The sequence below is a fragment of the Acanthaster planci genome, linkage group LG01 (assembly GCF_054643075.1).
Source record: "Acanthaster planci isolate LZ-2023a linkage group LG01, COTS_SCS, whole genome shotgun sequence".
Taxonomy (NCBI): Eukaryota; Metazoa; Echinodermata; class Asteroidea; order Valvatida; family Acanthasteridae; genus Acanthaster; species Acanthaster planci.
Genome location: NC_141777.1, coordinates 13,116,247 through 13,139,015, shown reverse-complemented (window position 1 = coordinate 13,139,015; position 22,769 = coordinate 13,116,247). Strand labels below are relative to the sequence as shown.

General features: G+C 42.0%; 1 protein-coding gene across 6 annotated transcripts in view; it reads right to left on the bottom strand.

The window, feature by feature from the left end:
- LOC110979451 (spectrin beta chain, non-erythrocytic 5-like) overlaps positions 1 to 22,769 on the bottom strand; it is a 143,759-nt gene that overhangs the window by 97,088 nt on the left and 23,902 nt on the right. For 4 of the 6 annotated variants that reach the window (XM_022235248.2, XM_087141951.1, XM_022235252.2 and 1 more), the window contains exons 14-23: positions 14,874 to 15,051; positions 12,369 to 12,569; positions 11,728 to 11,937; positions 11,301 to 11,522; positions 10,171 to 10,420; positions 9,477 to 9,655; positions 6,505 to 6,537; positions 4,195 to 4,451; positions 2,771 to 2,962; positions 1,570 to 1,729 (exon numbers count right to left, since the gene is read on the bottom strand). In XM_022235248.2, the coding sequence (XP_022090940.2) occupies positions 1,570 to 1,729; positions 2,771 to 2,962; positions 4,195 to 4,451; positions 6,505 to 6,537; positions 9,477 to 9,655; positions 10,171 to 10,420; positions 11,301 to 11,522; positions 11,728 to 11,937; positions 12,369 to 12,569; positions 14,874 to 15,051 (1,882 nt within the window). Of the gene's footprint in view, positions 1 to 1,569; positions 1,730 to 2,770; positions 2,963 to 4,194; positions 4,452 to 6,504; positions 6,538 to 7,713; positions 7,744 to 9,476; positions 9,656 to 10,170; positions 10,421 to 11,300; positions 11,523 to 11,727; positions 11,938 to 12,368; positions 12,570 to 14,873; positions 15,052 to 22,769 lie in introns of all 6 variants that reach the window. The other 2 variants (XM_022235249.2, XM_022235251.2) reach the window with 2 other exon arrangements.

Here is a 22,769-nt window from a genome sequence, read left to right as displayed (position 1 = left end):
GCCGCTCCACGGAGATTATCCAGGGTATTCAATCAAAGACAAAAGGGTGTTTTGATAAAAAAAAACATTTACTAAGTATCAAGGGCTCAACGAACTCTCTAGGTTGCCCCAGATTTCCATTCAATGCAAAGGTCCGAGTAATTACAGGTGTACACTGAATAAAAGTTACAGGTGTGGTATGCGGCTACAGCTGCCTCCTGGTTATTAGACTTTTCTCCAGGCCTGCTCTTGCCGCTTCCCGGCGTGAAGGGGTTAAAAATTAAATACAGAAAACAATAAATGATCCCTATTTTGGTGAATGACTTCAACGGGGCACCGCACAGTTCTACAAATCAACCTTTCGATGGCGGAGGAATTACAGGGAACAGTTTGGAATCACACATCAAATAAAATTCTAGACAAATAAAGAAGACTCTATCACGGTGTGTACATTCATTGCAAGTCCTTTTTTTATTTCACAGACATGCATAAAAACTCAACAATCCCAAAGCTTAAAGCACAGATGCATGGCCCCGCTCATGAATAAAAATATCTTCTAGTAAGAAGGATCATGTTTGCACCATGCTCTGTGCAATCATGTCCAGATCGGACTAGTCGTGGCTGTGATGCACTGGCACTAGACCCACACGACTCGACTAGTCTGTACCATAGAGAAGAGACAAGGTAGTGGTCACTCACGACTGTCAAGTTGTGTAGTGTGTGCGAACCAACTAGCCAAGCTCGGTGTGTACAAACTTTCCATGGGCAGGGTGCATTGCCAGCATGTGGCTGTTCTGAACAGGTGATCACGAATGCATGTTGTGCACACCTGGCGTGGCGCGGCGCGGCGCAGTGCTGCGCTGCATGCTTTGTGGGGTCTGGGGTCTTTGTGGGTACTCCATCCACTGTGTACCGTAGTTGTGGGCACGTAAATTTGACTAGTAGCTAGAACACGCTGTTCTGATTGTGGTTTGGCCGGGCTCTCCGTTATACACAGTTTTTTGAATCAGCCATTGCAATCGCAAACTTTCCAGTTGACATTGATATTTAAATGCCCCAACCTAAATTTGCATAGGGCGTTCTGAACGCGGAGCAAACCGAATATTCATGTTTGCAGATTAATATACACCGTTCTTGCCACGTGCGGTCATCGTTGTCAAGTGCTCTTTTGTTAAAAAAAGTTAGCGGACTCCGGTGGACTTTCCCTGGGAAGAACGGTAAGGCATTACTGGTGAGCCCCCGAAATCCATTGCCTGGTGCTATTACCCCCACAAACCATTTGGACTCTTTCTTGGCCAATGCTACTTTTCTTCTCTGAGACGGCAATCAGTACCAGCAGTTCCCCTTTGAATTTCACGCAAGCTTCAGTCACGTCCTTTTTGATACCTGTGGGGGACAAAAACTGCCCAAACCCAGTTTTTGTAACTTTCCCTAACCTTTTTCCACGTGACTGCACACCCTAACCTATCTACCTCATCCCCACCTCTCTCCAAAAAAAAAACCCACAATACAGCTTTCTGAAATGGGCAGTGGAGTTACGATTTCACACAACTGATCACGGGATGCACTTAGGGGATTATCAGTTCTCACCAGTTCTTTGGTTTCATTGTGAAACCTGCTGATGTCTCGACTCTGCTCCAGCTGCGCCTTCCGCTCTGCCGCTTTAGCCTCCAATGTGTCCCACAAGTCCCTGATCTTGGCCTGCCTCTGGTCAATGTGGTCCCCTTCGTTTGGATAGGATGACTTCACACTGGAAAGAGATGCAATCAATTTCCTGAGTATTAGTAGATTTCAAACCTGTTTTGCTCACCATATTTTGTATTATGCAGTCACAGCACAGAAATGAGGTTTTCAGGATCATTGGAAAGATCCAAGAAATACTCAAATGCTACTGACTCCTGCATATTTCATAATCACAGGTAGTGAAGCCATAATGCCTCCATGCCTTCATCAAACACTGTCATGTTTGACAGGCTCACTCTCATGACTGTACAATCTCTCTGCCATGTACCATTCCTTCAAAGCAGAGATAGATCCTGACCCATTCAATAAATGCAAAATATTCAAAGGCAATAGGAGGCCATTGATGTTTTCTCTGCATGTATGTAAAAAGCCAGGTGCATATTGTTTACATGAAGGCAAGATGCGTTGTGCGCATTCTGTTGAAAACTGGTGGCACACTGTGCATTCTGCTCACGGTACTCTGCCTGTCTTTGGACTTGGCAAACTTGGCAAAGTTGAAGTGAACGTGTCCAACAGCATTATCTGTAGTTCTCAGGGCCTACCATCCATACAGGTAAAAGTCTGATTCCTTCCTGAGTCCAGGGTGCAATGTTGCACCAAGTATACTGCTCAAAAACTGTTAAGACCCACTTATTTCTTAATTGTTTTCCAAGCAATAAATGGGGCATAGTTTTTTTCATTTTTTGTTTGTTTAGATGGTGTTCTCATTGCACATTTTCTAAAAATGGACAGTTTCGGGGAAAAGTCAAATGACAAAATAACAAGTGGTCCTTAATTTTGTGAGTACTGTATCTTTAATGATAACAGGTTCTCGTAAATGACATGAAATTAGTTTTGACTATTTTTTCACTCTCTATAGTTTTTAATACTTCAGAGAGAACAAACCAAACTGCTCATTTTTGAAACAGTAGTTTGATGTAACTGGGCATTGTGGGGTGAAAACATTGCTCTGATGATCTCAAAATGTTGAAAATTTGTTTATGCGTCTGTAATTAAGCAATTTTAGTAACTTGGGTCATGAATGCGTCTGATGCATGAACAGACTTACGCCTTCGCTAGGAGATTAAGTTTCCGGAGCTTTTCGCTGACGGGCGCCAGCTCCCTCTCCAGGTTCTCATGCTTCCGCTGCAGGTCCTGCACAGACTGGGAATCCTTGCCGGGATCATAGGAGGAGAGAGCATTGAACTTGTCCAGAATCCACTCCTTGGCCTCGCCCCAGGAGTGGTTGTACAGCTCAATGCTGCAAGTGTGAACCAGAAAAAAATTAGGGACCTACTAGCATTCCAATACAGAAACACCTACCAACTCCCTTTGAATCCCTGTTCTCGTCAATTAATCCTGAGGATCAACACCTGCCTTGAGGGTTCTCAAGAGGATGGACATTTGCCTTCGGGCAGAACTGATGATGGTTTTCTCAGGAATCCCCTTCCCTTCAGGAAGACTTTTTCTCGAGTCACTCCCTTTCTCAGCATCCCCGTCTACTTCCCTGACATCACTACCTCAATACCAAAGATCCAATCCTGTCTAAAGGATCTGGAGGATCAAGGTCTCGAGAGGATCCATACCCATGCTCGGAAGAAGTAACAAGTGTAGTCTTAGGAATCCCCTTCCTTCAGGAAGACTTTTTCTCAAGTCACTGCCTTTCTCAGCATCCCCGTCTACTTTCCTGACATCACTACCTCAATACCAAAGATCCAATCCTGTCTACAGGATCTGGAGGATCGAGGTCGCGAGAGGATCCATACCCATGCTCGGAAGAAGTAACAAGGGTAGTCTTCGGAATCCCTTCCCTTAAAAGACACTTTTGCCTGAATTCCCTTTCCTTGAATCCATGTCCCCTTCCCTCACCCCCTTCCCTTATTCCTGAGGATCAGCAGCTGCCTCAAGGATCTGGAAGATCAAGCTCTTTAGGAGAACCAACAACTTCATTTCAGAAAAACCCAGGAGGGTCCTCTTGAGAACACTTTTCTCTTGATATCTCCTTCCCTTTGATCCTTCAAGTTCCCATTATTATATTGAATTCCCTTTTTAGGAGTATCCATTGGGCTTTTAGATCTGTCCTGACCACCAAAATGTCTTGGGAATAAATCTTAATCTTAGAGCTTGTGTGTCTGCACATACTGGTTATGTTATCACGAAAGTTTGTCAGTTCAGGTTCATCCTACCTTGTCCGGTCTGTTGTCTGTCCCTGAACTTAGAAAAAAGGCACTGCATGCAGCTATAGACTGTTTCCAAATGTATTTAACCTTGATGCACCTGGACAGCCGTTTGTCCAGGGGCGTTTGCATATGAGGCAAGTAATCTCCCAAACACAAAGTTGTGTTACCACAATACAAGCACACTGAGTGCTTTGAGTGGTACGGCAAATCTATTCCCACTCCCCCATTGATCCTTTATTGGTGAAGAAAGTGCCCAGCGGGTCACCAAGTTTCACACAGTCTTGAGACCTGAGAAGGCAGCGACCAATCTCACCTGGATGCCCCCTCCAACATCTTCTCCTTCTCCTCCTTCAGCTTCATCAGCCTCTCCCATTGATCGTTGACCTCCTTCTGCCGGCCCAGCACTTCGGCCTGCTTGCTGTGCCCCGTCCGCACAAACTCGTCCGCCATCTTGTTGATGCGGTCGATACGGCCCTGGTTGGCTACCAGGTCCGTCAGCAGGTTCTCAAACTTCCGCCGGGAGGCCTCGACCCGCTCCGACAGGGTTTCTTTCTTCTTCAAGATCTTCTCCTGTGGGGCATTTGGATACATTAGTTCCATAAAACAAGTGAGCTTTGGGGTTATAAAACATGCAACCAATGGCACAAGTTGTAGTTAAATGCTAGTACAAACAAGTCTCTGTGAGTACATGTACCACGGTCTCAACTAACAAGCCAAAAGGTAGTACATTTGATGAGCTCTAACAAGAGGCATTCCTTTGTTCACCCGCCATAAGCACTGAAATTGTGGCAACTTGTGAGAAATACAGCTCTGCACACAGCAGCAATTGAGCCAGATCTAGAGATGTTGATAGAGTTACGGACAAAACATCTCAATGATCCTGTTTTTAGTACTTCAAATGGTTGTTTTGGTTGCAATGTTTTTATTGGTCAGGATGGTACAGTTCCGAACATGCTGTCAATTGAAGACTCTTAAGATGTTCCATCCAAATTTAGGTTAAGTCTTTTAAAGCCTAGATAACAAGCAAGCTCCTTTATAACTAGGAATAAAGCCTACACCCCAAAAGGGCTTTGTGACCTGATGGCATATCCCGGTATGTAAAGCTCTCCACAACCTATTCATATACATGTACATTCCATTTTCTGTAGTAAATAATTCAAAAATAATGAAATTCAATTTCAGGATACAAATCAAGCCTTTATTTTGGCCTTCTGGACAAGTATAGGAATCACAAGGTGAGGAGATAAGATCTTGCAATATTCTACATATTTTCAACAAGAACAACATTTTTGTTCGTTCTGGCCGTTTTTAAGTTAAAGCTGGTTTTCTTCATTTTGTCTGGGTATTCTTTGGATCTTTGACCTTTTAATTTTCAAGTTCAATTTTTATGAAAAAATTAATGATTTCATTTAAGACTACTAAATGAGAAACTATGAAAACAAGGTTTTATTAATCACTCTGTAGACACAGGGTGCATGCTTCAAACTTGGTTAGTGTTTGAAAATGTGGTGACATATCGCAACCAATCTTCTTTGGAATTAATACATAAATGTGAGTGGGGCATTATGAACTGCAGTCAATGTGATCATGAGTCATTCACATTAGGCTAGATGTGCGTGACTCACTCCATGTGCAGTATTATTTCTTTATAAAGACCGACTCAACTTTATCATGAAGCATACATGTATGATATCATGGAAGCAAGGGGTAGGGACAGTCACGGCAATGAAGCAAACCACAAACGTGCTCTCCAGTGTGAGACATTTTTCACCAAAACTATGCTTTTTTTTCAATTTTCGGGTCAGTGTTGCAGTTGGGTCCATAACAAGTCCCTGCAGGTCACTTCACAAGTCATCCAGTCTTACGCCAAGTCGGAGGCTATTCAAATATACTGTGACAAAGTAACTTCTAAGTGCTCATTTTTGACCTGGTTCCTTGTGAGAGGACTTGTGATAAACTCGGCTACGACACACAAGTTGAAAAAATGTAAATCATTTCTCAAAGCAAACTGCTTCTATAGCAGAACCCCTCTTTCAAATTGGTGAAGCTCCAGGGATCTCTGCACAATTTCTTCCATGAAGAACAAATATTCTGTACAACAGAACGGTAAGTCAAAGAGCTCATCCACAGTCTTTGTCCTTGACTATCGGCTATGAAGCTGCAGTATGCAATATGAAATTGATATGAATATAATGCACATGCGTTTATCCATGCATGTATTATAATGATGAAATTCAAGCATAAGTAACATATGATTTGAAACGTCTGTCCTAAAACTAATTACCAACCACAGTGTCTTTCAGAAAAATTTACAGGATTTTATTTTTGTGGAGCTTGTTGGTAGCAATTGGATCAGGTATTGAAACAAAACTTCATTTTGGTCAAGTCTCTTGCAACTTACTTGAAACACAATCCCAATTTGTCATTTTGCTTAGGTTCCCATATTAAAGCAATGGGACAGACATCCATTTTGTGAAGCATTCCCAAAATGGCCACAGCAAGCCTCCAGCCCAAGACAAAGATCTGGACAAGCATTATCCAATATTTCAACCAAATAAAATGCATAGTTTGGGAAAAATGCTCAGCTGGCCTGTGTAACCTCTGGTGAGATACGTGTACCTACCATGATACTGGTTTGAAAGGGGAATGCTTTGGGCTTTGGGTGAAGACAAATAAGGCAATAGATGAATATATCATAAGAACCATCAACTTTTATTGTAAAAATGATACTCTGTTACTTTTTTGGGGGGGACACATCTCAAAGCTGGGGGAGGGGCAGAACACCCCCTCAAGACATTGCTTGTCCAATGCTCAAACTTTTTGAGAGTGTCGATGAACACGTTCATTGTGAGTTCCTCAGCAGAGTTTCAATTCAATCCAAACGGGGGTTTGGTGCTATGGTCATCCCATGCTCTGTGATGTGTCAGCCTGTGCACACTGAGCACTGGTCAACGGGAAAAGTTGACATTTGGCCCCGGAACTAAACAAAATGGGGCATTTTCATCACATTGGTGTCAAAATGATTGTTTGACATAACCTCGGAACTCCTGAAGGTTCAGCATGAAAAAAATAGCCCAAATGCACTGCTAAAGTGAGAGAGAAAAAGTTAAGGCGGCAGATTCCGCCACCAGCTCTTCTTGGGCTGAAATTGAATATTCTGGATACAAGGAACACCTCTGTCATACTTGTCATGAAAAATGATTATCACTACAGTGCTGGTACTCTATAGCAAGGTAGTGAGCCTAAACTATAGTGTGTTCCATTTTATTTTTCAATTGAACTTGTTAATGACTGGTAACCACGCCGCAAAGCATATTATCTGCATGTACACAAAAAAGCCCAAGACCCAGAGGGAGAAGTCTAGCAAAGCAACATAAACATGTAGTTCATAGGCACAACCAGTACATACAAAATTAACTCAAACACTGAACATGACAAACGCCACATACATGTACACAGGAAATCCTCAACAAATGCAAACTACATAAACCCAAAGCAATCAGGAGAGAAAAACAAATGAATTTGCTGGGCCAACAGACATTCATTAAATCTGGAAGAAACAACCAGAAAAGCTAAGAGGGATTAAAGCACACATACTCCTGGACAAACCTGGCCAAATTCAAGCTGAAATTACGGTAATTTACTGACCAATCATGCCCAAGACAAAAAAAAAACAAAGGATAAAGCAGTAGACGAAGACAGTGGGTGGTTTAAACCCACTCTCCAATGAGCCTGACATTCTGAAAATCGATTCCGAAGACTAGCATTTTGTAACAAAGGAGGCAAAAAACTGACCCTTGGCCAAATTATGTAAAAGGAAACACAGTTTTACCTTAATTATCATAACCAATTTGCTAGGATACTTTAGCAGAATGCAAAGGGTAAAGATGAACAAAAAGGGTGTGTTACTGTCTACTTGGGAAAGAAATTATTCTGAAGTATTAAATCATCACAACATGTAGTTTACAGGGAAAACCTCTACAGATAGAGCATGGATGATATGCATTTCATAATATGAATGTATGAACGTTATAAAGGAGACAACGTTAATGACAAATTTGATATGTAATTATTTATTATTAAAAATGGATTACAACATGTGGAAACATAAGAAACAATCTTGTCATTCTTTAACTGCGGGTTTATAATACGAGGTATTATCAATTACTAAAGAAAAATGGACCACACAAATTCTTACTTTCAAAATTCCATAAAATTAACAGCAAGATTTCATGCTTTTTAGGAGGAAGAAATTCAGTGAATATGCTTAACACTGCAGGGGACCAAAGTCCATGATGACACTATGCCAGATTTAGAACTGGGGCTGACTTGCCAAAGGTTCAGTCATTTTGCCAACATTGCTTTTAACCTCTCCTAATGGACAACCTTCAGTTTGCTCCCCGATTTCCACACAATGCAGACAGTGACATCTGACAACTTCTTGATACTCAACCAGGGCCCTTCCCAATTAAGTTGCAGTTTGGGGAACCATGCTTTTTCTTTGCCATTATGTGAAGCCACACAGATTGGCCCTCTTTTAACCCATGCCCATATGCTCGCCAGTGGTAATTCCGCTTTTGCCTCTAGGCACCATCCCGTGACAATGCCGTGCCCTTTTGTGGACATTCTGCATTTTGAGACGCAGTATTTCCGCAAAGTCTGTAGTTGTGTCTGCCTCAAATTTGGAACCTCCCCTCACCAGATCCACGAGGACAGTCACCACCTGTCCCAACATCATTGTGGTCAATTAGCATTGACACATTGTTGACCAAGAATTTGTCCAACTCAACCAACTCAGCACTCCTTCACTAATGTACATGCAACTCTGCAGTAGCATCTGGAGGTGGGAATGCTTCCATGCACTTTAAGCAGTAGTTGCAACAAACCACAAGTCCCAAGATACCATTGTTCATCCTGGGCTGTCTGTTTGATGCTCTCCAACACCCTACAAAATTTCCAGGCAACTGTACAACTCTGCAACACCTGCTCACCTCTGACCAACAACACTGCACAGGGAGTGCACCACAGAGCATTAGGTTCCATCTTGGCCTGGTACATCACCAAGTCACGTGCACTCACCTTACTAAATACACTTGTACATGTATCAGTTCTCACACTTTCCACTAAGTGTGCATTGTATTGCAATTCAAATGCTTCATTACAAAGGACTGCCCTATTCAATTGAAATTCCCCAAGAAATTAATTCAACATATCGGGGTGAAATCTGAGGAAACAGAAAAATCAGGGATAAAATATGCCTCTTAAATATGTCCCTCAATCCTGCATTTAAACAATTTATTGCACCGTGTGTACTGCCAGTATCATTGCTTGTTGATTATTCCAGTTTCCAATAATAGTCTTTTTCCCCTTGGCTGCCTCTTTTTCCACCCAACTTTCGAACCACAAACATTTCCACAGATTTTTCAAGCTCTGTCAAGTGAAAGATCTCCACCAAGATTGATGACTTTTAAAGTCAAAAGTTGCACAAGTCTTGCATTCGCTTTCATGCAACATTTGGAAATTACCAAGTAGAAACGTCCGTACATCCTAAATACATTTTTCCAAAAATCCGGACAAATCTCACCCCTGGCATACCTTTTCTTTCATCCAGGCCTGAAATTCGTCGCACTCCCGGTAAAATGAGAAGAGTTTGATGGCATCCTCGAGGTAGCGCTTCCGCGAGACGGCGAGCTTCTTGAGCCGCCTGTAGGTGCCATCGATGCCCTGCTGCCTCAGCTCAATGTTCTCCTTATCAAAATGATTGGTTCTTCTCACTTTATTCAAAGCAAAGAAAAACTGGTATGAGTTCACTTTCAACATTGTTTCTTCAAAGATGAAACTTGACTCCCTACAGTAAAATATAAAGAAATACACGGTTGATTAACTTAAAATTGTGTCCTTATGCACAGTATGTGAGGTAAAAAAATGAAGATTTTAGAAACAGAGCAAAATTGCAATCCCAATAATGCCACTCATGAAACCCCTCGCATAATGAACCATTCATTCAGTTGTTTAGATCATATGACAGCTAATTATCACTTTTTTTACAGCCAACTCCACAAAGGGGCTCAAATCATTAAGATTGAATTATTAAATTTCACTGCAAAACACTGTACTAAACAGACTTTTTCTCGTTGGGTGGTTTTAGCAGAATGAGGCAATATTAACTCACAAAAAAGTTGAGATTATAAAGATTGTACTTTCAAATCCTGATACAACAGTATACTAAATGGCCAATTTTCTCCATGGGTGTGTTTGGCAGCACGTTTGCCTGGAACCGTCAACTCACGGCTAGACTTTCGAGACAATGACGTGCCCCTCCCCGCCGAAATCTTCCTCTTTCTCTTGACCATCTCCTGCCGCATCTTGGTCTTGCGAACTCTGACCGTCTCCGGCACCCTGACTCGCTTCTGCACTTTCTTCTTCACAACCTTGGGCTGAGTCTCCTTGACGTAGTTGGCGGGGACGAAGCCCTCTTGGCCTGATGCTTTACGGATGTTCCACCAGTCGGCGTTGGTTTTTTCGACCAGGATCAAGATCTGCACAAATTCAAAAGGCATTCAGTGAACCACAACAATTGCTTTAACAAGAAGACACTGCGTAAACTTCACAGGCACCTTGTTATGAAAGAACTGGGAAAAGAACAAAAAAACCCAATTCATTAGTTTGGGACCCTCAGAAATTAACTTGTTTTCAGCAATTGTCAACTGTACATATACATTTTGGTATGCGTTTTCCCCCAATCAACCTTTGCATATTTCAACTTTAACTGCTCTTCACAATGATGCAGGTTGCGGTCATAAGTGCTCCCGTCAGGGTAAAGATTGGCAAGTTCAAGGAAGTTTTTCTTAGAAACCTGCCAGCCATGTTGTGGTCTCGGCACCAATTTTTAAGCAAAACTCTGCTCTCACTGGGTGCTACGGTGGGGTTGCATAAATGAGCATGCAGCAGCCCAGTTTCCAGCTTTGGGAACGGGGAGAGGGGCGACAATGCCAGCTAGGGTGGCACATTACAAGAACAGATCATTTTGATGCTTACATGGTTTTCGCCAATAGGGGGAGCGGGTGTCAGCTGCTCGCCAGGGGCCCTTATTAATGGGCCTGGCATGCAGCACAAGCATTGGATATTTGTAAGGGGCCAGTGTGGAATCTAATAAACGCGTAACACCCAGAGTGGAATGCAGGCAGGCACTTTCAGTTCTATCCCTACAGAGTTAACAACTTTACTCAAAGATTGTCTGAAGGAGTATAGGGCTTCACAGAAAGTACTGTGCTGACATGTCCACACATAGCTAGCGTAGCTTAGTGAGGAACTACACTGAAATAAGTATGTTAAACACAGCATTATATGTAATGCAATCTCCCGATTAACTTAATCTCATATGGGCAAGAACAGGTGTACAAGAAGAAGTGGTCTTACCTCTCCTTTTGATACTTTCAGACCTTGCCCTGAGAATGCGTAGGCAGCCTTCACCTGTGGGTAAGTCCTTTCTTCCACCACCTCCTTCACAACCTCTTTCTCAACCACCTCTTCCTCCTCGACCTCATAAGGCACCTCGACAATTTCGGTTACATACTCCTCCCCTTCTGCAGGGAACGGCTCTGGTGCATTTTCTGCTTCCGCTAAAGGTTCAAGTGAAAACTGGAGAAGAAAAACACTGCACTGTTCAACCGAACTGCACTGTTCTGACCAGTGAGTTATGGAGCTCCTTTGCAAAGAAGCAATCCACAGAGTTGTCCTTCCAGTCAAAATCAGTCAAACGACAGATGATATGTACAAAATGTGCAATACATTGCAAGCCACTGGCGGGCACCAACTGCAAGCCACAAATGTGTCTATGACTGACCTTGCTGTTCATGTTGGCGTCCACCATCTCCTTGGCCTGCTGGCTGAGCTTGAGGATGTCGTCCTCGTAGGCATTGATGCTCTCCATCAGCGTCAGGTGCTTCTGGAGGAGCGTCTTGGCCGACTCCGGATCCTTGCCGTAGTCGTCGCTGCACACCAGGGGCATCTTCTCACGCATCCAGGACTCAGCCTCATTGGTATCAATGTAATACTGTGAGGACGAAGGGACAGTGTTTCAAAAATGAACTTCTTGCAATTTAAACACTGCAGGATGAAGCAGGGTCGTGAAGGGACTTCATGAAGATGGGGACTTAAACCAAAGCTGAAGATATCAATTACAAATCTTCAAAAGAACTTCCCTGCAAGATGGTTGCTACGCAAAGCCTCTATCTATTTAAAGATAGAACAAAATAAAGCACACTTGCATTGTTAAATATCCTGGAGGCATACCTGGTGCACAACCCCTTTTTTGTTTTTATCTGTGGACATAGCCATTCCTTTATCTATTTTTCTTTTGCTGCCAACTGGTTCTATACAAGTTAAGGACAGATGTCAGCACTGAAATACTGTATATCCCGTATGTCTGGGTTCAACCAAACAGCTCATTACCCTGTGACAAAGACACGTACAACCTGTCAATACCTGGTGCGACTGGGCAGCTTGCTCTAGTCGGTACTTCCGTGCCTCGGCGAACTCATTCAGTCGAGCCCACTTCTCCTGCAGTTCATCAATCTGGGCCAGGATGACATTGCTGCTGGGGTGTCCTGCCCTTGCCAGCTCCTCCCCTGTCTGCATCACGCCTTCGATGATCTGCTGCCTTCCAACAATCTCCAGCTCCAGTGCCTATGTAAGTGCATGGAGCATTCACACGTTCAAAGTACTGCATTCTAATTGAGTACTTAATAGCAAGTATTTTATGATAGCTTCAGAAGTGTTTACAGCTCTTCTTAAGTACATCAAAAATATTCACGTCTTAATTCATGTCGGTGTATGACCACAAAATGCCTAACCTACAACACCAAGCAGTAACCTAGCTGAAATCCAAGACTAACTAGGTATCCAGTCAGTTCAGTCAGTATCCTTTCTTCAACCTTTAGAATTCTCACAACGTATTCGTCTTCTTTTCACAAATGCCTGTTTTCAGTCTCCAGGATGTCATGCCCTACTGTGTACCTGTGTTTCATGCCAGTTTCTATAATAATAGCCAAACAAGTGATGTAATTTGGGCAGAATCTCCTGTGCTTAGGAATATACTTCTTTTACAGGCAGCTACAAGTTTGATGTCCTTTATAACACCCCACCACAGGTTCCATATGTTGATTGGCCAAGAGAGCCAGTCACATGACATTCACAAGCCCAGGTTGGACGACATCTGCATTGCATTGCGACTAACGTCCAGGGTATGAAAGTCCTCCTACTATGCGAAATTTTTTTCAACATTTTTTTCTCACCTTTTTACCTGACAAAGACAGCTCAAAATGTCATTCCCAAGTGCCTTGTATCCTAAATTCCATAAATGCTGTGTTGAAGTTACTAAATATGCCCACGAACAACGTATTTTGCAGGAAATTCTGCAAAATTCCACGCTTCCTGTCGCGATTCCTTTACGACCTACGTTCGTAAGGTATGCATTTGCTCATGCCCGAAATGGCCTTGAAGCTTGGCCCGCACCCCGCATTTTGTCAGTTATGCATGTTGTCTAGAGCTAGGTCTAGGTCTTCGCTCAATTACCAATACGTGGAGACACACAGACAATAGACCTAGCCGTATCTTTGGAAGCCCATTCGGACACGGCCCTACCTGTGACTTCGTCACGCCCACGACTCTTCCGCACATGCATAAGGGACACTCGATTACCATGCATTTCGCGCATGTGTGAGTTCCCGTGCTAGAAGAACGTGTATCTACATGTAGATCGCGATCGCAACAGAAGCATGGAGTTTCCCAGACTTTCCTGTGAAATACGTTGTTCACAGGCGTATTTAGTAATTTCAACACAGCATTTATGAAATTGGGGATACAAGGAACTTGGGAACGACATTCTGAGCTGTCTTTGCCAGGTAAAAATGTGAGAAAAAACTGTTGAAAAAAATCTGGAATAGTGGGAGGACTTTCATACCCTGGAAGTTAGTCGCAATGCAATGTAAACGTCATCCAACCTGGGCTAGACATTCACGAGTTAGTTATCTTATTGTGCACAGCCAAAAGAACTACTCCCCTTACCAACCCACAAACTTCTTGCATAGCAACCAGAATTCTATGCAAATAGATATGAGTATGCTTGTTGAGCATGTACAGAGCTGGGTGAATTTTAAACAGATTTCTGGTTCAAAAGGGAATAAATTTTTATTGTATTTAGATTAACATAATCACTTGCTTCAATCAAGCAGAACCTTTGAGAAGGGTGTTCTAAATCAATTACTGATTGCTTTATCTCCTGGTGTAGTAAAACATAGCCTCTTAAGGTGATCCAGAGAGCACCTCGGGAGGCATTTTACTACAACACTCAAAGCAGTCAGTATTTGTATAATAAGTTTACAATCCCTACCAAAAATAGCAAAGTGTCAAGGTCAGAGCAGCACGCACATAACAATGTATTAAAATTCAGAACATGTGCCTCATTTATTTTTCAATAATTTAGACTACAGGTATTTCATATATTTCCCAAAATATAATCTCTAATTTGACCTCCCAGGATGAGTGCACCAATCAATTATAATTTTCAGCAATTTTCCCCATGCTGCAGTTTGGGCCCTGACTCGGCAACCTCAGAATCTGTGTCTTTAACTCTTTTTCCCTTTCAGACTTTTTAAAATCTAGTTCTACACTGCGGCTACAGTCTTTTGCTTGTTATCATCACCATGGAAAGGCAGTATTGGTGAGTCGAGTCCATCACATAGCCCCTGCAAATCCTCTCAAGACTTGACTTAATCACAATTCCATCACAAGCCATTTGGTCTTGTGCCAATTCACAAGCTATTCAACTTCACCTGAACTGTGACAACAACATTCTTCTGTCATTGTCATGCTACTTATGACTGGTCTTGTACTAGGACTCGTGATGGACCCGACTACAACACTATCAAAAGGTTGCATTATGGATTGTCAAGTAGTTTTCTTAGTGCACTGTTCCTGTCATGAACTCACTGCATGTTTCTGCTGAGCATTGATGACGCTTCTCAGGTCCCGCCCGGTCACCATGGACTTGGCAATGCGCTGCTTCTCTGTCAGCCATGACTCCTCCTCCTCGCCGTCCCGCAGGAACTCAAAGAACTTGAGTGACTCCTCCAGCTGGGCCTTGCGCCTCATGCTCAGCTTGGTGATGCTGAGAGAGATGGTGAGGGCGCAAGGCACGGCGGAAGCATCAAATGCAAAGGACACAATCAAGAATGCATCAAACTATCACGTGGAATACATAATGTCACCTTAACCACACTGCAACTGTGTAGTGTAAGCCTTGGTAGACTGAGCAAAAGAAAAAGATTCAAAAGCCCATACAATGTAAGTTTGGGGGTACAACCTTTGAAAAATGAACCTTGCTGTCAATGAATTAAATAATCACACAAGATTTATACAGGATAATCCAAATTTATCCAGGAATTAAAAGAGATCTTAAAAAAAAGTAAAATGAATCGGGGCTACGCCTTGCTGGGTTCTGTCCAGCACTACTGGATCCATTCATACTCGGGCTGCAGGGTTGACTTCCTGTGACAACTTCACTGGCACTTTCTGTCAGTTCATCTCCAAGCATGGTTTCATATTGTGTCACTTCCTGCAAGGTAGCTTTTACTTGAGGGAGTTTTGGTTTCCCTCTTGTCAGAACTGACTCCTTCAGGCTCTCTTTCAGCAACATATCATTTAGCTTGTCCACATGCAACATACTACAGTTACTACTCTGCTTCAATTTGATGCGGACTACCACTTCCCTCCTAGAATATTGAAGCTGGGGGGCACGTTTTGCATTTTGGCAGGGTTATGCAGCCACACTAGCTCCCCTCTTTTAGAACCACCTCTGACCCCATCTGGTCATTATTTATTTTCTACCTGTAGGTGCTCTTGCCCGAGCACTCACTCACTCTTTCATGAGCTCTTTGCATACTGCTTTGCATTTCTTCTGCAAAGTCTGTCTTGGTGTTGTTTTGGACACCTGGGGGTCAGATTTACAGGTATATCCCTTGTCAATTCTTGCAGTGTGCACTGATATGCGCACAGGAGCATCTCATCCCAATCTTTCTGCCTCCTCTTTAGATTGTTGAAAACAGCCACAGTGTTGGAAAGTGTCTTGTTAAATCTCTCAGCCACCCCATCTGATTTGGGACTATACATGGTCATTCTGGTCTTTGTCACATTAAGCATCTGGAACATTTCTGAAAAACCTGAGATTCAAAATTGGTGCCTTGGTCAGAGTGCAACCTTTGTGAAACACAGAAACCAGCATACAAACTCTTGCACTAACTTGAGTGCTACTGTCTTGGCAGTATGCCTCTGTCCACGTTGCATGGTTATCTCCTATCACTAAAATTTAGTGAGTGCCACTGGCCAGAGCAGGTCTATGGCTACCCTCTCAACAGAAATGCCCACTGACTCCTTTTTTTGTGAAGCACCCACTTCTGAGACTGCCAATGGTCCCAACTTGACCAGTATGACCAAATCAGGAGGGTTCTGGGGCACATTCTCCCATTCAGGGTGACACTTGCCCTTTGGCTTCTCCTGTAAAACCAAAATTCAGTCGTTTCCATGAGTTGAGCTCTCCTAACCTCATTCCTGGAAATTGTTGGCTCAGCTACTATGCCCCTCACCGAAGGGCGGTTTATGTAAAGAAAATACATCCTTAACAACATTTCAGTTAAACTGAATGAAAAGTGCTTCTATTTGGACAATCCAACCAGGAAAGGGGGGGGTTAACTCCACTACAGCAAAAAAAAAAGTAACAATGCTTCATTCAAAATCAGGACACCTCAATACTTTGATCTATTTCCGTGAAGTTTGACTAATTGAAGTTTACTATGAAGGGAATTATTGACATGTCCTACCCACATGAATGCACAACCACATACTGTAGTTGTAACTTGAAGTGTCTAGTATCTCCAGCACAGTCCTTCAGGGCAAATGACAAAATCCCCCGCTCCTTGAACCATCAATGTGCTCTACTTGTCACAGGGCGATGCGATGACAAGAGTCAATGTAGTGTGGAAGTCAGTATAATCTTGAGCTAGGTTTGAGGTCAGAAGCTATAGAGAAAGTCTGAAGAGTCTGCACAGTCCTGTTTCCACTGGATTGCTCTTTTATGAACCCATGTCTTCCTGAGAGAAAAAGACTGTATTCTCTTTTGGAACATGCCATTCCTGCATTAGCATGTGTACAGGTGGACCAATGTTCCCATTTGGGAAAGTCTATTATTAAATGTGCATCCTGTCACGTGCATAACAAATACACTTCACCAATGGGAAGAGATTTGGCAGATTCAAACATGAGGTGTCAAAAAAGTTTTTTAAAGTCCATGCAGATTTACAAGAACTGAGGTTATTTCATACTTATACAGTCAAAAGTTAAAGGACCATCCATACAAAATGCATTCACCTGAAGAAAAGCCAAAATGAAGCCAATCAATCAGGGCAAGCTGTGTCTATTTTCAATGTGTAATCCGATAGTATTTTGGGTTAAGCATCATTTTGAGCACCATGGGTTTATACGCAGATCCGGGGTGCCCAAAATGGGACAAAAGAGCTGGTCTGTGTAACAAAAGACCCTACTCGGGACAAAAGACCTGCTGGTAGGAATTGCCATCATTTTTCAGCTTGCATTTTACGAAGGTAATCCGTCACTGTTTTTAAACAGTATACCACTGTATTGGGCATAGCGCGCCTGCGGATTAGCACTGTGGACAAAAGTGCTCCAGGGCCCCATTGATGAGTGACACAGCACAGCTGCATGCTTATCCAGCCGCATTTGAAAAGACACCACTCACATTCAATGGGGACAAGGGCTCTCTACAGGGCGGCAGGCCTGGATGAAATATTCAGGAGTCATTGAAGGTTACCTGTCAGCTTAGAGTAGCCACCAAAGAGTCATTCGTGTGGGAGTAAAAGTCCATTAAATTAATGAAAAGATGAATTTTTGAAAAATTTTGAAAATAGAAAATCTTGAATATCACCCGTATGTAGACACTGCATTTTTAAAAGCACCCGGCAGCAAGCGGTTGAACAGCTATTTGACAAGATTTGAAATATTAACAGTCTGATACTTAGTGGTCCCTCCTTTATTTCTGATCACTTAGACTAGCTCTTTATACCCATGCTGCCTTACAGACAAAATGTCATATAAGACCTGTCTTTGCAATAAACTTCATGCAAATGGGCTCACTGCACAACTCTAATGTTATCACTCCTGTGAAAAACATCTTATGTAATCATTCAATGAAACAATGTAATGCAATGTAATGAGAAATATCAACAAAATTCCTGGTCTTAAATTTTTACAAATGACTGTACAAAGTGCAACTCGAGTTAACTGTTTATTTACATTTAAAAACAACACAGCCTTGTTTATATTTTCATGCAAAAAATTCCAAATATATATATTAAAACTACAGATATTTCAGAAATGTAAACAAACACAAATTAACTTAATAAACTCCATTACAGGGACAATCCAACTATCAGAAAGAATCCATCAAACATGAAAGGATTACAACATGACATCAGAACATAGGAACCTAATATAAAACTTCAATGAGTCATTTGATCTTAATTAACATTAAGAAAAGAACCTAATTTCACTTCTGCATCGTAACAGTATTTGAGTGCAAGGATTCCTGACGTTATGAAAATAAAACTTCAGTGAGTCATTTGATGTTAATTAACCTTAAGGAAAGAATCTAACTTTAGTTCTACACCTACACGTAACAGTATTTGAGTGCAAGGATTCCTGACGTTATGAAAATAAAACTTCAGTGAGTCATTTGATCTTAATTAACATTAAGGAAAGAATCTTACTTTAGTTCTACACCTACATGTAACAGTATTTGAGTGCAAGGATTCCTGACGTTACAAAAATAAAACTTCAGTGAGTCATTTGATATTAATTAACATTTAGGAAAGAATCTAACTTTAGTTCTACACCTACATGTAACAGTATTTGAGTGCAAGGATTCCGGAGGATATGAACTCTCGATTGGGGAACCAGGTTTCTACATCTGAAGCTGAAGACAGTTACTGTTTCCATGAAGATCATCATCTGGTGTAACCCTAATGTCTTCCTCATTAACTCTGAAGATGGATGAGAATCCTCATTGATTTGAAACAGTGGTTCCTTTTCGTCAATTTTTTGATTTGCTCGTCTCTTCCTCCCCAGTTTTGTTGGAAGGCACTGCTGAAGTACTCCACTTGGTACCATGAGTTACATGTACATTCCTTTTGCCCAGTGACACATGGCCTGTTGTTCACAAGGTGTGGGTTCAACTGGACACAGCGCGCCATCTGACTATCAGCTACAATATTTCCGGATGGATGCAGTGTTCCTGGAGAACTTGGACAGTGTGCATGTGATCATTCGCAAATGCTCCTTGCAGGGTTCTTCCTCCATTCCAGGGAATAATGTATAGACCTTCTGCTCCTCTACAGCCAGGCGTGGAGGAGGATCAACCTCTTTCTCTCTGACGAAAAAATTCATCTCCAGCTAGTCAGTAACTGTCAGTTCTGGAAGAATAAGTTTATTGCTTCTTCTAAGCTCCACTGGTTCTGCCAGTAGCCGTGGACATGTTCCTTATCCCCAAACATAAATATAAATGCAATGAACCAAATGAGAGGATTAAGGAAAACACGAAAAACGACATAATACTCAAACTTTATTTGCTAACTTTACTACATGCTGACAACATAAATTCCCTACCAGGATATTAAAATAGTCCAAGTAATTTCATCAGTGCAGTAACCTCTCCTTAATTCGGTTAACCAATGTCATCTGAAGCTGACTCGGAGGTAAGAAGCTAAGAAAAAATCTCTAGCATCCAATCAAAAGTGTTTTTCCATCACCATTTCATGACATCGTTGGCCTAAGATGGGATGTAAGGGCCTGGCTACCAGGAAATTATCATACATAACACTGATCTGAATATTCATTAGAATAACTGAATGTTGTGAGAATTTTCCACAATCGTGCACTGCACACTGTAATGCAGTTCGTTGCATGGGTGCAGTTGATTTCAGTGAATTTTTACCACATGCCTTTCATATGTTATATGTCATGCAAAGCACAGAGAGACTAGATGTACATGTAGATGTACATGTGCAAGTACATGTCAATATTCATCCTGTACAAAATCTCTTAGTTTACTTCCCTTTTCAAAAGAATCCCCCATAACCAAAAATTGGAAAGAAACGGTGACTGGCCGATGGTGGAATTTCATTTAATCGTGCAATAAAATCAAGGATCAAGCGACTTGCACCCACTGTACATATGGTATGACTGCAGCCTGGAAGGCAACAGAGCACTTCCAATGTTCACTGCGCTTTGATGAATTTCAGTTTGGTTCAATCGGCAGTTCAACTGCAGTGTTAGCTCTAACTGAACAGAAAAGTGCTAATACATGTATTTGGAAGCATTTCCAGGACAATGGTAACCGTCACCTTTGGAACCAATGTTCAGAGGAAAGGAATTGCTACCACCAGTCCAAAACATGAAAAATAATTTGTGCCCTGAGGTAGTAATATACTTTGTCCTATCTTGCATCCAAAAGTCCTCATAAGGAATAGGTAAGCAAAGAAACAGACTATTAACATGAAGCTGGACAACTGACCAAGCATTCTGTTCATGGATGGTAGAGGTGGGAGGGCGAAGTCCTGTCTGCAGGGAAAGGAGTTCAACAAAATAATTACAGGCTCAGGAATTATGGATAACTCCAGCAATCAACAAAATGTTGCAGTTTTCATAATAGTTGCCACCGGTCATTACTCAACAAAGATACGGGCCAATTCCTTGCTGTCAAAGGAATAGCTACAGTTCGCAGAAATGCTAAACATGCACACAAGAAATAACAATACAGGCAATAATATCAGTTTATTTATTAAGTGTAAGTTTTATGAATATAACATCCAAATGAGCTTAACGATAACAAAAAATGAAATATAAAAATACAAATGCAACCACATCAATTATTATTAAGCTGTCAATCCACCCTGAGCAGAAGCACCCATTCATTGGTTGAAAACAGCCACATTGGTCTGGAGTGTTCATATTGTTGGTAGCAATGCGACTTCAAAGTTTGCATTTTATAGTCGTTCCTGATCCAGAGATGGGTAGTTACAACCACAGGAGCCTCCAATGCTAGGAAAATTGCGCCCTCTCTTGGCCCAGCTCAGAGCTCATTAAGCTTTAAGTCCAATTTTAAAAAATACTACCAACTGTTATGGGATTGCTTCCTAACAAGTATGAACCAAATCTGAACCAAATCTGATGAACTGGGATTTGTTGTAGGATTCTAACATCCTAAGACTCGTGCCCTTGATGTAGTTGATATACAAAATTTTAACAAGTGCAGTCAGTCTCTTTGGATATTCCAGGCTAACTGGATCTGGCTCAAAAATATTATCACTAAAACTAAATATTACGGTAAAATTCTGCTTCACATTACTTACAAAGTAATTGGAAGAAAAAAAATTAAATCATATGGTGCATTTTATACAGATATAAACAACCAATGAGACAATGCTAATTCCAATCCAGCCATAATTCATTAACTACATAGTGTAAAGAGTGTAAATGGTCTGAATAAATACAAATGAAAAGATGACGTATGAGATTATTAGAATGGGGATTTAAGAATTAAAGTTATGATATGGGATGACTGCATAGCGGGCGGAGACAGCTGAACTGCAGAGCGGGTTGTCCAGCTCAGACCATCCAGTCCTACTGGTATCCTTCTTGCACCAGTGTTGTTGTTGTTTACAAGTACGGAGATCGGGGAAAACATAGGTGGAGAAAACACAGGCGATGAAGAGGCGACACTGGTGTTCCATGGAAAATTCAAGGAAAATATCAGGAATCCCTGAACAGGAATGTGGAGATCCAGCAAGGTTGCAACGAGGCAAAAACAGCAAACGGCTGAACACTTTGCAGAACAAGGTAGAAGGGTCTGCCACTAAATTTCCAATGGAGAACATGTGAGCAGCAGAAACAGAAGTACAATTTGAACATGCAAGGCAACTCAGTGTTCCATGTACGCACAGCTTCAGGAGGACAAGTCCGGTTGTCAATGCTGCCACCAATTGTACATCATAGAAGTTTTCAGGAGTTCTCCTTGTATTAAGAGAAAGTACTGCCAGTCTCCGAAAGACTACACACCCAATAAAACACACAAATCACCATGTGCATGGTAAAGTCAGTTTTATTTCTAAAGGTACATGTAACTGTTTTTACACATCCATGTTCGAGGCACACACAGTCACAACCCGAACTTGGACCCATGTATGTAGTCAGTTTTTACCACCTAAATTCTAGTGCTAATTAATCTTAACCACTTCCTGCCGGATGGAATTTGCATATGCGGGATGAGTTCTCAGGGCAATTTTCAAGATTTTCCATTTTCAAAATTCTTCACAAATTCATACCTTCATTTACTGGATGCTTACACCCACACAAAAGACTGTCTGGTGGCTACTCTCATGTGACAGGCAACCTCCATTGATACCCGAGTACTGCAGCCAGACTGCCACCCAGTAAAGAGAGCCCAGATCGTGCAGTGTTACGTAATTTATTCTTATTTCTATTTATCCTTTGTTCCCCAAATGGGCCGAGTGCATTGCTGAATAGCAGTGGTGTTTTTTCAAATGCGGCCAGATTAGCATGCAGCGGTACTGTATCACTCATCACTGGAGTGCTGGAGCACTTTTGTCCCCACTGATAATCCTTGGGGGATGAATGCCGCAAACAGTGGTACACTGTTTCAAAATGACGATTACCTCCGCTAATGCCAGCTCAAAAATGATGGCAATTCCCAGCAGCTCAGTCTTTTGTTCCAAGTACGGTCTTTTGTTACAAGGCCCA